This window comes from Dromaius novaehollandiae, chromosome 7 (assembly GCF_036370855.1).
Source record: "Dromaius novaehollandiae isolate bDroNov1 chromosome 7, bDroNov1.hap1, whole genome shotgun sequence".
NCBI classification, from domain to species: Eukaryota; Metazoa; Chordata; class Aves; order Casuariiformes; family Dromaiidae; genus Dromaius; species Dromaius novaehollandiae.
Genome location: NC_088104.1, coordinates 24,351,349 through 24,363,923, shown reverse-complemented (window position 1 = coordinate 24,363,923; position 12,575 = coordinate 24,351,349). Strand labels below are relative to the sequence as shown.

The 12,575-nt window shown below is 43.4% G+C and overlaps 1 protein-coding gene and 1 long non-coding RNA gene across 12 annotated transcripts in view; one reads left to right on the top strand and one right to left on the bottom strand.

Moving 5' to 3' along the window:
• Nucleotides 1-4,457: 4,457 nt before the first annotated feature.
• On the bottom strand, nt 4,458-5,197 carry LOC112997375 (uncharacterized). Its single transcript, XR_003262685.2, has 2 exons — nt 4,956-5,197; nt 4,458-4,843 (listed from the first exon to the last, which is right to left on the bottom strand). It is a non-coding gene; the product is annotated as an uncharacterized LOC112997375 (long non-coding RNA).
• Nucleotides 5,198-5,218: 21 nt separating this feature from the next.
• LOC112979106 (neurabin-1-like) overlaps nt 5,219-12,575 on the top strand; it is a 52,844-nt gene continuing 45,487 nt past the window's right edge. For 4 of the 11 annotated variants that reach the window (XM_064514961.1, XM_064514960.1, XM_064514956.1 and 1 more), the window contains exons 1-2: nt 5,491-5,638; nt 6,097-7,983. In XM_064514961.1, the coding sequence (XP_064371031.1) occupies nt 6,364-7,983 (1,620 nt within the window). In that variant the 5' untranslated portion in view covers nt 5,491-5,638; nt 6,097-6,363. The other 7 variants (XM_064514964.1, XM_064514962.1, XM_064514963.1 and 4 more) reach the window with 5 other exon arrangements.

Below are 12,575 nucleotides of genomic sequence, written 5' to 3'. Positions count from 1 at the left end.
TATCTGCCCACAGTCATTGCTTCACAGCCTTCACCAAATGGATTGTCTCCTCATCTGCTATGAAAATTCCTACTTCTTCTGTCACTAGTACAGCTGCTGTCGACCATTAAATACTACACTGGACTTCAGTTCTGTTTTATTTCTGTGAAGTGATGCAAAGTAATGAATTTTAAAATTTCATTTATTATTTTAGTTTTCTATTTAGCATACTTAGTCTTCTAAAATTGTAGGTTGCTTTCTTACTTCTTTTGATAGCACAAAATTGCCCATCAAAGTTATAGAAATAGTGGTGGTCTCTTTCAAATTAAAAATTACTGTTTGAATTATATTGTGAGCATTACTGAAATACTTCCAAAATATTCAGATTACTTCTGACAGAAAAATATTTTCTTTAAAAACAACTTTAAAAATCTAAAAAGTACTTACGAAACTCTGAATACTTAATTGAGCCTTCTATTCCTGACTTTTTGCAAAAGTATAAAATAAACACTGACTCAGTCTACTTAAAACCAGAGATGCAACTTTAGCATTAAATAGAAGATTAAATATAAATTTGGTGAGACTCTATTTCCAATCACACACTGAAACTAAAATGTGGGTAAAGCAGGTAACTTTTAAAGAGTAAAAGTTCAGAGAATTAAGCTTTACAATAAATGCTGGAGACATGGTTTTGTCTCATGCAGGCTTCTTCAGCTCAGCTGACCACTAGCTTTAGCAATGCACTGCTATACTCACTGCTGATCTTTCCTCTTTCCATGAGGCACTTATTCCATCTCTGCTGCATTCTGCCAGTCAATTAGAGGGAGCAGCAATGGAGAGGAGAGGGAGCTTCAAAATCCTGCCTCTAGCCAAAGAATGGCTTGCTCAAGATTTTCAGTTTCTAAAAGACTTTTTAAAACCAAAATTTTCCTGAGCTGGTTAAAGTATTTTTAAGAGCTGATGATACCAGTGTCAATCTTCAAGTACCAGCCTTGTCTAGAATCAGTGAGTTTTCCTCCATTTCTTGCCTTTGTCTGGAGTCTTATTAAGGTCTCTTCTGAATTTGTTATTGCAATGGGGGCAAGAGAAGAAATTTAAAATGATCTCATAATCTAGGATATATTCTGTTTTTAAGAAAAAGTTTAAGTATTAAAAATGATAGTACAAATAATTTCAGCTCTTTTGAGTAGAAAACTTATCTTATCAAAAGGGCTCCAGAGAATAATCTGAATCTGAAGAGAAACTACAAAGACAAAACACTGTTTGCAGAAAAAACTGGTAGAAACACAAATGAAGAGAAGGTATCAAAACATTTTCCCCAGAAGAATTTGACTTTGCTATCTTCTACAAAGTATGTTTTCATGGCTATTGGAGCTATATTTTAATACCATTGCATGCAAAATAGCCATGTTTTGTAGATAATATGTGATAGAGAAGTAAGTTGAACAATGTATAGGGTACGGGAGAGGTTGAATTTTGGAATTAAAAGCTGCTGCCTGATTAGCAGGCGGTAGGAATGTCCACCTTTTCAGGGTCTCTGCTAAGAGCTGCAGAAAGCCTCTGTACAGGCACAGGTGTCTTCAGGACTGAACTTCAATACTGAGTATTGACTTCCTCAGTTTGAACACATTGTTACCTCCTTTTTACCCAAAGCAGCTAGCCAACACATGGGATCTCATAGGTTATTTCAATCAGGAAAGAAACTGATGAGGCAATATGGTATATTACCAAAGCTTTTGTATTTTCAACAATGTGCAAACTCCTGGTCCTCCCCTCCGCCTGCCCCCACCCTTTTTTTAGACACAGAGTAATTAAGACTCTGGGGAAAAAAAAAATCCAGTTCACAATTTCAGTTTTCTTTCTCCCAGGACCCTGATCAAAAGTTGATCAAAATGCCTCACAGGGCCTTGTACTAATGCTTATTTTAGCTTTCTCAAAATCTTTCTTCCGAGTTCAAACTCTGCTTCTCCACTTGAATTTTTTTTCTAATGTCATAAAGCATGCAAGGCACACCCCAAATGGGATTCAATTCAAAGCTTCTGAGTAGTCTTTTCTGTCTTTGTTTGGGTTAGAATATGTACTTAATGGTTTTGTACACTCATCTTGAACAAACACCAGCAATTGAATCCACCAGTATGAATATATATTAACCCAGATTGTAAATGCAGGCCCCATTTTGGCAACATTCATCATCCTACTGAAGTCCAAAATGATGACAGGCCTTATAGGCCAAAAGAATATAAAACATTTAAGAAATGACAGTTCATCTAAGCTGAACTATTTACACATTTACAGGATCTTTCTTACCGGACAATTTCACAGTGGCAACACGCTATCACTCCCATCCAAACCTGAGAGTCTTTCTTTCTCTGCTCAGGTCTCCTTTAGACACTCTTTCCACATACCCATGAGGAATATCTCTTTTTCTCTCTGGCAATATTGTACCCAAACCATAAGCACAAGCATCTGTGTCCCATAGGAAAGGGATTTTGAAATAGTTAAGCCAGGACAGGAGCAGTCACAAGAACATTCTTCAGTTCAGAAGATGTTTAACCACACTCAGACCACTGAAATGGATTCCTTTTTCACATACATGCCTCTGTAATCAGAGATAATGATGAAATAAACTGTACTTCAGTGGCAGTTTGAAGAGCTGGGTTTGCAGAAGTGCCCTCAATTTTCTTTTTGCTTGGAAACATTTTCCTCTTTGTCTGTCCTCGTTAGATGCATGAGTTCAAAGACTGAAACTCTCATTCACTTTCTCCCCAAGAAGATTTTGAGCAGCTAAGATCCCCCTGAACTCCAGGTTTTTAACAGGCTTAAGTGACAAAATGTAGCTCTTGTTCAGTGCAAATCAGTTGCCTACTCTTTACTGTTTCACCTTAGCAACATCTTTGAAGGAGACTGCCACAAACTGTGTCTATAAGATACTTTTCCTGCATTTTATCCCAGGTAGCTATGATGAAATCCCACATTACTTCACCTTCCCAGACTTCTTGCTCAAATTTCAGAGGTCTTTATCTTGAGTTTTTCTGATCACTTGAATAATTGTTTCTGTAAACAACTCTATTATTTCCTTCATATCAGTTCACCTAGACTACAATTCACAGTCTTTCCTCACTAGAAACCAATCAACCTTGATAAGGATATTGCCTCTTCTGACCAGCATGGCTAGCCAAAATAATTTATATGTTATCCTGCTTAGGAAAGGAAATTGTGAGGAGATAAGACTTCTTTGGTACAATTAAACTTGTTTCCAAGATTTGTAATTGTAATTCCTGTTTCTCAAGCACAGGAGAGTTCAAAACACAAAGTATCTTCTTGCTCCAGCCTCTCCAGCCAACGCCCAACAAAATAGCCTGTAGCTTTCTTGGGCGCACAAAGCTGCTTTGGGCTTTGTTATTGCATTGTTTCTGAGCTCTGCCTTTCTCTTTGAACTGTCTCTCCTACCTAGTGACAGCCTCCCTGAACAGTACACAAAAGGTGCTTTGCCCAGAGTGCTGAAACTGCAGAGCAACCTTGTATTTACATTTGTTTTGTGTAAGAAAAAATTGCTTAGTTGTCTGTTACAGCCCTAGTTATTGAAAGATGGTGGTTAAGCCTTGCAATTTCAACCCAACCTAAAACTACGCTACGAAAAACCTGGGAAGATCTGGTAGAAAGATCACCACTACTTTGCTCTAGATGAGGCCTAAGTATCCTCAGACTAAGAACCATTTGTTGATCTTACGGTGAAAGTATCTGTATTAAAATTTTATTCAGAATAGTGTTTCCAAGTATTTCCAAGGCTGCTAGAGGCAGATGTTGGGTGAAATGCTGTACCATTGATCCTACCAATGTTTCAAAACAATAAAAGAAAGTCTCAGCAATTTCTTTCCTGCTTTGTATTAGAAAAATGAAGCATCAGGAAAATGTAGCAATACTAGATTTTCCTCTTATTCCAAAATCATGATTAAGGCTAATTTAAAACTATGTAATGGATTTTTAATCAAATTCTGCAGTATATTGGGCATTGTAATTCTCAATAATACCAAACAGAAGTCAAGTGGGATTTAATGGAAAGTGTATACATTTCATCATTGCTTTGAATAAAAAAAATAGTGAAAGTTATTTTCCAAAGATAAGGATGTAAACTGTTAAATAATTGTTACATGAAATAATTGGTAGCTAGCAAATCAAATAAAATGCCACTTTGACTCTTCTAAAATACAAAGCTAAAATTTCTGATCCATGGGGAATTCAAATTATTTGAATTTGGAATGAATAATCTTCAAATTTTGGACTCTCCCACAGGACAAGAGCCCAGAATCCATAAAACTGTATTCTTCTTGTGATAATTTATTGTTTCTGTTATGTTTCTAAGTATAGGGTTTCCTTCAGGGCTCTCCTGATTATTTTGTGTGGTTTTCCTATGCGCTATGTGCAAGTAAGTACACCAGGAAGTGGACCGCCTAAGAGTTTAAGAGCATCCAGGTAAATAGGTTGAAAAGTTGATGCATTTATTTGTGCTAAGTAACAGGAGAATCAGATATACACAAAATCATTTGCAGAACCGCAGTCAGGATTGCCTGAGGCTACTGACGACGGGCACCGGCGCCCAGGCCTTCGGAGGCTGGGTAGCCTCTGGCACGGGGCGCGTGCCTGACGGCCCTGCGCGGGCGTGTGAAACCAGCCGTGAAGGTGCTCGGAGAGTGCCAGAAGCCGCTCGGTCCTTACCTCGTGCCGAGGAAGCCAGCAGCAGGTGCTGCTGGCCAGCCGCGCGCAGCCCAAGGCGAGCGATCTCGAGCGCAGAGCGGGCAGCCGCGGGGCCCTGGCAGCACGGCACGTCGCGCAGCGCTTCTGGTGCTTTATTTTTGATATTTACCTGTTTGGGGACGGTTAAGAATAACAGGATGTTACAAGGGAAGAAGAAAAAAGAAAAGCACATCTGGCACTCCTCTTACTCGGGCTTTCAGAGCCCTTGTGGTCCCGCTCACCGCGGCTTTCCTTCGGCTGGGGAGCCGCGTTACTGTGGGGGGAAGCTGGAAGCACTGCTGTCCCCGGAGCCGGGGCGCGGGGCCTGTGGAAATAACGGCCGTTCCTCAGACGGCGTCAGCTCGGCGCTTAGGCTTTTCCGAGACCCGGCGCGGCTCTGTCACCGCACCGGCGGGGCAGTTGTTTGACTTCCCCTCGTTCTCCGACGAGGCGAGCGGGCTGCCGGGCCGCGGCGGACCCCCCCACCCCGGACACCGCCTCCGCCGCTGCCCGCCCCGCCCCGCCCCCCGCTAACGGCCGCCGCGGGGGCAACGGCGACGGCGGCGGCTGCCCCCCGACATGGTATCACCCAGGGCCCGCGTCCCGCCGCCGTGGTACGTCCCGGCGCGGGAGGCGCTTCCCCCGGCCGCGGCGCCCCCCGCCCCGCGCCGCCGCTGCCGGCCTTTGTGTGCGAGCGCGGGCGGGCCGAGGCGCGGCGCGGGGCGGGCGGCGGCCAGGAGCGCCGCCGTGGGGGCGGGGGGAAGGTGGAGTGAGGAGCGCGGGGCGGCGGCCGTGGCGGCGGCGGGGCCGGGCCGGGCCGGACGGGGCGAGGCGAGGCCGGCGGCGGCGGCGGGCGGTGATGGCGTGGTGCGCGCGGGCGGCCGGGAGCGCGGAGGGCAGGAGGCGGCGGGACCCCCGCCCCCAGGTAGGCCGGCTCCGAAAGTTGGGGGCGCGGTGCCGGCGCGGCCCCGTTGCGCGCCCCGGCGTGACGCCGGCGGCGGCCGAGCCCCAACTCGGGGCCGCAGCTCGCGGCTTCCTCCCTTCCGGGCAGCGTGGAGGCGCCCGGGCGCCGCCGCCGCCGCCTCCCCGCGGTGCGCCCGGCGCGGCCCCGGCTCCGCTCCGGGGCGGCAGGAAGGGCGCGGGCGCGGGCGGCGCCCCTCCCCCACGGCGGCCCGGGACGGCCGTTGGCCGGGCGGGGCGTCCCCGGGGGGCGGCGGGGAGCAGCTGGGGCTGCGCGTCCCCGCGGACACAATGGGCTTTATCCCTTCGGCAGCCGCCGGGGGTCCCGGGTGGCCTTTCCCGCCCGGAGGAGCGGCGGGTTTTAGATTCGTGTCACACACTAGCGAGGTCCCGAGTTAATTAAAACTCTCTGTCTCCCTGCAGATGGCTTTCTGGATGCTGTGATCCGCAGCGGAGGTGGTATCCGATGGAGCCGAGTGCGTGCTGTGATTTCTTTCTCCCCGCGTGTACTCTGGTGCGCCCCGTTTCGATGTGAGCACGGAGGCTGGCTGAGTTAAAGGCTGCTTTTCAGATCTTGCTCCTCTCCAGACTTCTGTAGGATCTAGTCGGCGCGGTGCCGGCTGGAGGCTTTGTGCCTGTGAGTTTTCCTTCCCGTCCTTGCTCAGGAGTGAGGGAGCTTTCTCTCTGACAATGATGAAGACAGAAGGCAAAGGGGAAAGGACTTTAAGAAGTGCTTCTCCACACAGAAATGCATATAAATCTGATTTCCATGCTATCAAATGCTCTTTTGATGGAGTAAACAATCCTGAAAACACTTCCAACAAAACAGGCTTTCAGCAGAAGCTGAGCACCTCTTCCAATGGAGGGGGAAATGATCCGCACAGTCGAGGCAGAGCTGCCACTTATGGCAATAGAGTGCACAAGATCAAAAATATGTTTCTGCAGATGGGAGGCTCCTCTTCCACGCCCTCTTGTGAAAGCAGTCCCCCTGCTGAGACCAAATTAATCAGCCGGGCCCCACCAGCAGATTATGGACCTTCTCCAGGTAGCCCATCGTTCCTCATTGTCCAAAAAAATAATCTTCTTAATACAGGTACTAGCCCCAGCAGCAGTCCTGTGGATTCATTGTCTGTGCCTTCTACTGCTGACAAGATCATCCGTAGCAATGATGAGGCAGACCTGGACAAAGTTGCTCTGGCAGAAAAATTTTCTGAGACCAGGAAATTATTTGAGAGAAATATAAAACAACGAAGCTCAGTGGACAGATATTCTCCCAGCAAATGTGAAAGAAGTGACGATAAGAAGAGACGTGGTTCAGCTTCTCCTGATTGCAGCAGTGTGGTGGACCATTTCAGTTTTAATACAGAAGTGAGTCTTCCGGTTGCCCTGGAGAAAGCTGAAAATCAAGGTAGTGAGGAGTTGAAGCAGCCACATCCCAACAGTGGTCCCAAATCCTCCTTCCTGAATGCAGGACCCATTTCTAGGAGGCTGGAAGGCTTTCTGGGTGACAGCGATACTGAAGAATCCAAAGAAGTTTCCAAAAATGACAGTACTTCCAGTCAAGACCATGTGAGAAGCCACTGCAGTTTGGATTCATCTGCTGCTGTTGAAAGATCTTCAGAGAAGGCTGTATCTGCCAAAGTACCTGTGATCATCAGAGACGAACCGAGCAAGGCACTTGAAAAAGACCAAAGAGAGCAACCACTACTTGAGAGAAGCGTGCAGGATATGAGCAGTGTACCTGGTCAGGAGGCTAAGTGGAGATCAGACCGTATTCTCTACCAGGTTTCCCCCATGGAGGGGACTTGTGCAGAGCTGGTTATGCAAGACGAAACCTCAGGGCATGAAAAAGAGGGTTTGGATAAAGATCGTGTTGTTCAAGAGGATCAGCCACTCAAACATCAAGCGCAGGAACAGAGGCGGAGTGACTATTCCTTGGAGGCAGCAGAAGAACTTGCGGAATGCAGTGAGACCAATCGGGAAGAAATAAGAGATGGGATGCCTGCGAAAGATGGTCCAGTTACACAAGTTCAGGGTGTCCAAGAGCAGGAAGGGGATACTGAAGAAGAAGAAGAGGAGCAAGTGGCGGAAAAGCAGAGAGAGAACTTCAGTGCTTTTGGAATAGAGAATGAAGCGTTTGATGATGATAGGAATACAGAGCCAGAAAGCCAAGGGCGTGAAGGTAAAGAAATTTTGGAGGGAGAGGAGGAGTATATGTATGATAGTGAATATGAGGAGTTTCCTGGACTTTCTGAAGAGGAAGATCCTGAGCCAGACCGAAAAGTCAAGTTCTCAACAGCTCCTATTAAGGTAAGTAAATCTGATTTTTCTGTTTTTATTCTTTTGCAATCCAAAAATACCCAGGAATTATGTTTTTGTGGTGGTTTTTTCAAACCTCTAAAAACTTCTTAAAAGTGTAAATGGGTGACTGTTATTCAAAACTGCTTGGTTTTCTAAACAAGAAAAAAGTTCAAGGTTAATAACAGTGACTTAATAAGACAATCTTATTATACGTAGTGAAACACTTTTACTTGCCTTCTGGGGTATTTCTATGAACATAAACTTTTATGAATAAGCAACTAGCCTTTAATACTTGCATTCATTTGTTTAAAAATGTGGTATTGCATTAGGAGGGACCTCTTCTATTCTACTCAGTGTACAATTAAAAGAAAAAAAAACCCTTTATATTTGCTTTCTGAATTATCTATGAGAAAATGTCAAAAGACTGATTCCTATTATTTATGGTTTTAGGATTCTCTCTAATAATACCCATAACTTTTCATACTTGGTTAGTCAATATTCTGTAGCAGTGTTAATATGAACGTTATGGAGTTACAAAGTTATGGAAGCAGGAGTTAGGGGGCAGGTGGAGTAACAAGGAGTAATGTATATTGCAACACTAACAAATTAAAAAAATTTAAGAGTCTGATCCTTACTCACCAAAAATAGCCCAAAATGAACAAAATCATTCCACAGCTCAAGCCCTATTTACCTGTAGTCTTCTTGCAGATTTGAGTTATTCTAGTCCACTTAGAGCTTGAGAGGAGAATGAGGAGCTGGCGGACAGGATGGAACAGGAAATTGTCTAGGCTTTCTCAAGCATACTTTTCTTCTTATGCTATTGCAGGAAGAAAAAACTTAATCTTTAATAAACAGTTTTTACACTTTGTTCATACTGAGTCAGGACTCTCTTTCCCTCTTGTTCATCAGAGGGATGTAAAAAGTATGTTGACTGCTGTACTTCTTGCAGCAGAGGATTGTAATTTCCCAGCTTGATAAACATACATCAGTGCTGTACCCCAGAAAATGTTTTGGGTGTGGCAAAATACTAGTTTGGTTAATTGTGTTTTTTCTTATAGGCTCTCCATAGACAGGATGACTTTCTATGGCTTTCTTGTAGTTGTTTTAGTGGTGGCCTGGAGCACTGAAGGAGAGTGCCAGTACGGGAGTTGCACAATGACTCTGGCTGAGGGCATGTCTCCATGACAGAGCCTGAGGGGCATCAGTCCATTTTCAAAGTAAAGAAAGCTCTGTTGCATCTGTGCACTTGAGTATCTGAGGAAAGTGCACTATATATAGTCTGTAAATGTGTGTTAGTTTACTCATCACTGATTTCCTGCTGTAGGCAGGAGCAACAACTGATTGTCGCTGAAATGCTGCTGAAGTAGCAGTAGTTGTAGTTGACTTTTCCTGCATTCTTTGTTATGTCTGTGCTAGATTTGGTTCAAAGCATAAATAGAAATCTGTGCCAACTGTGATGAAAGCTCTCTTGTAGACAAAACTCAGGTAGTTTCCTGTAACTAGCACTGTTCAATTCACCTGCTTCTGTAAAAGCAGTTGGAGCCACCCCATACCAGATTCTCAATTACACAACCAAAAGATGAACTGTTAATAGCAGCTGTTATGGCTTTTCCATTAAAATTACATAGTTATTGCCATAATGCCGGACTCCTGGATTGGCAAAATAAACAGTTGTTTGTGTACTTAATAATAAGCATTTGTGTGTTTAGTGGTAATATGGTCAGTGAACTTTCTTTTTAAGGCCTTAAAAATTGAAGCTTGTGATACTTATCTTCCTTTATCCCTTTCCATTGAAACTTGGCTATATCTTTCCTATAATGGGTGTATGAACCTCTTCTTGTACGCTGTTTTCAATGGCTTTTTCTCCCCTCTGTTCCTTTTGCATATGCAATGTTTTCTTTCCTTGTCTGCCTTTTTGTTTCATGTTTTGTATGATGCCTAGGGGAGATGGGTCCTGGCATGTAGTTTGGGGCCTTTGTGCTCCACAAAATAAAGAATAATTTTCCATCTTTTCTTGCACTTTTCCAAAATCTTCTTTTAGTAATGTACGTTTAAATAGCTCATTAACCTTTTAGAAAATCTAACTTTTACCTCACAGGAAGAAATCTCTCTTGTTTGACTTCGTGTATAGATTTTAGTGCCTTTTAAACTGGAAGATGAAAAAATTCTGAGTGTAACAAAAGATTAATTCTTCCCACCCATAGCTGAGAGCAGGGCCATAGTGAGATATATATCCTACAAACCTTCCTTTTTTTTCCAGTTTGATTTAGACTTAGATTTAATTTGACTGAAATATGAGTGTTGTTCCAGGCATCTGTGGCTACTAGAGGAGAAGTTCTAGTTTTCTGCTTGTCCTAGAACCTCCTGAGTGAGGCCAAGCGGGACTGGAGTTTTTGTTGTTGTTTTCCTCCTGCACAGTGGTGTGATGAATCCTGCTTCTCTGCCCAGTTTAACTTTGTAGTGGTTACGAAGCAATCTTCTCTGTGTTTTGCAGTTGCTGTTTAGCAGGTGTTTGACAGAGCTGGAGAATTCAAAACATTCAGAAGGTGTTTTGGGAAGCAAAAGCATGCTTTCAGGTCTTCAGGTTTCTGTGATGATGGAGCTCTGACCATCGTACTTGATTTACCCAAAATAGAAGCTGGGTCTGTCTGTGGCTAGTGGATATAGCTTATATAGAAATACTTGAAAAACAGTATTTATGCTGCAATAACAGGGGGAACTTGATTCATATCTCTAATGAGAAGTTTCTAGTCAGTCGTAAAATTGGCAGGGCTTTTAAGTTTAGAAAAAAAGGACAGGGTGGAGGGGAATGTACCCAGGAGCTCCCAGGGGGCATAGGATGAAGCCATAGTTAAAGCTGTATCTGAACCATGCTAGGGATCTATAAATACTGACATCTGTAGCATGGCTTGAGAACATAATTTGATCTGATAATTTCTAGGAAGATGGAACATAATGATGTAAATCCTGCATTATTTTAAGTAGCCCTGTGCATGTGAAAATAAGCATAAATGAGACTTCTTAAAATAAATGTTTCAGTTCTGTAGAAGCTGATGGTAATATGCCTTAGGAAGCTTTCTTTCTTGCCTTGGGTGACCCGGCTCTTTAAGTCCTGCTGCTGTTTGATCTCTGCAGACCTTAAGGAGCATTATGTCGCAGTTGCTTCTTTTTCCTACAGTAGTGAAGAGAGTAATACTGTACACTTATTAGCAGAACTTCACTAGCAGACTGGATTTGTGTTATGGGGCATGGGTTATTTTTAGTCTCTTATTGCCACAGATGAAGCCAATAAGAAATGAAAAGCACTCTCAACTGTGCGAGGTATTTACAAGGGAGCTGAATTTGTCCTGAAGTTTTCTAAATAAACTGTAAATACAGTCAGCACTGCAGACAGTGCAGGTAATATCAGGTACCTGTGCTGTCATCCCTTTGTATTTCAGTATTTTTTTATAGATAAAACTGACTTTCAATTATGTGGTTACCTTGACAGTCCTTAGTTAACATGAATGACTGAATGCTGTTTGACACTTGCAGTTCTGACACTTTCCATTGATAAAACAAATGCCTGTTTCCAAATTGACCTCTTGGGATGTTTTTCCCTCTGGTTGTGTCAAACTTCCCTCAAAACCTTTAAGAGCACAGTTACTAAGTTCTATAATGATTTGTGATCCCTACAAAATCTGTTGTCAGGTAAACTTAAAAGACAGTGCTGCTATTATTTGCATTCATAGATCTGTTCGGTTTACAATCTTATTCAGTTTATGTTGCATGGGAGTGTCTGTCCCCAGCTTTTCGTAAATAGTACTTTCTTTCAAGATTGGAAAGTCAAGAACACAGAGAGGGGGGAAAAAAACCCCTTTGTACAGGCTTTGCTTTGATATTTGTCACAGCTGAGTAGTAGTTTAAACTTCTTAATTCTTCTGAATAAAGGAACTGAAAGCATTTTTGTAGTTTGTGTGTTCTGATTCTAGCCAAGTATCATCCACTTTTGTGAGAGTATACAAGTCCTTCATAATATTGCCATTTGTCTAAGATGCATCAAATATTACTTTTCTGTGTATAGCTGGGATGCAAACAGTAATTTTGTTCAGGTTGGCATACTCTTCAGTCTTTAGTGCAAAACTGCTTACTCTGAAAGTTAATGAAGCAATAAATGAAGATGCACTTGAACTAGATTTTCTGTCCAACAGCATATCTCTAAAAGCTCACCACTCTCAGGAAATGCAGTTTTCCTAGGCCAGTGTGTATTCTTGTTGAACGCTTCTTCGCAGAGCAATGCTTCAGTTTCATGCATCCTGTGATTTTAGAACTGTCATTTCTAGATGTCAAGATTTCATATACAGCAATGGATGCAAAATACGCTAAATGCTGGAAGACTTCCAAATCCTGGAGTGTCTTCAACAGTTAGAGAATTGATGACTGCATAAATGGTTAACTGTATGTCAACCACTGGTCAAGCTGTTCAGTGAGATACTTCTGTGGTGTTAAAAGACGAGTGCTTGACGTGAATGTATGTTGATTTAGGAAAACAGAGATTTGAGAGTAGATTTAAACAGAATTCTCTTGTATGGGGGAAGTCATCTGCTTTTTTCCTTGACACA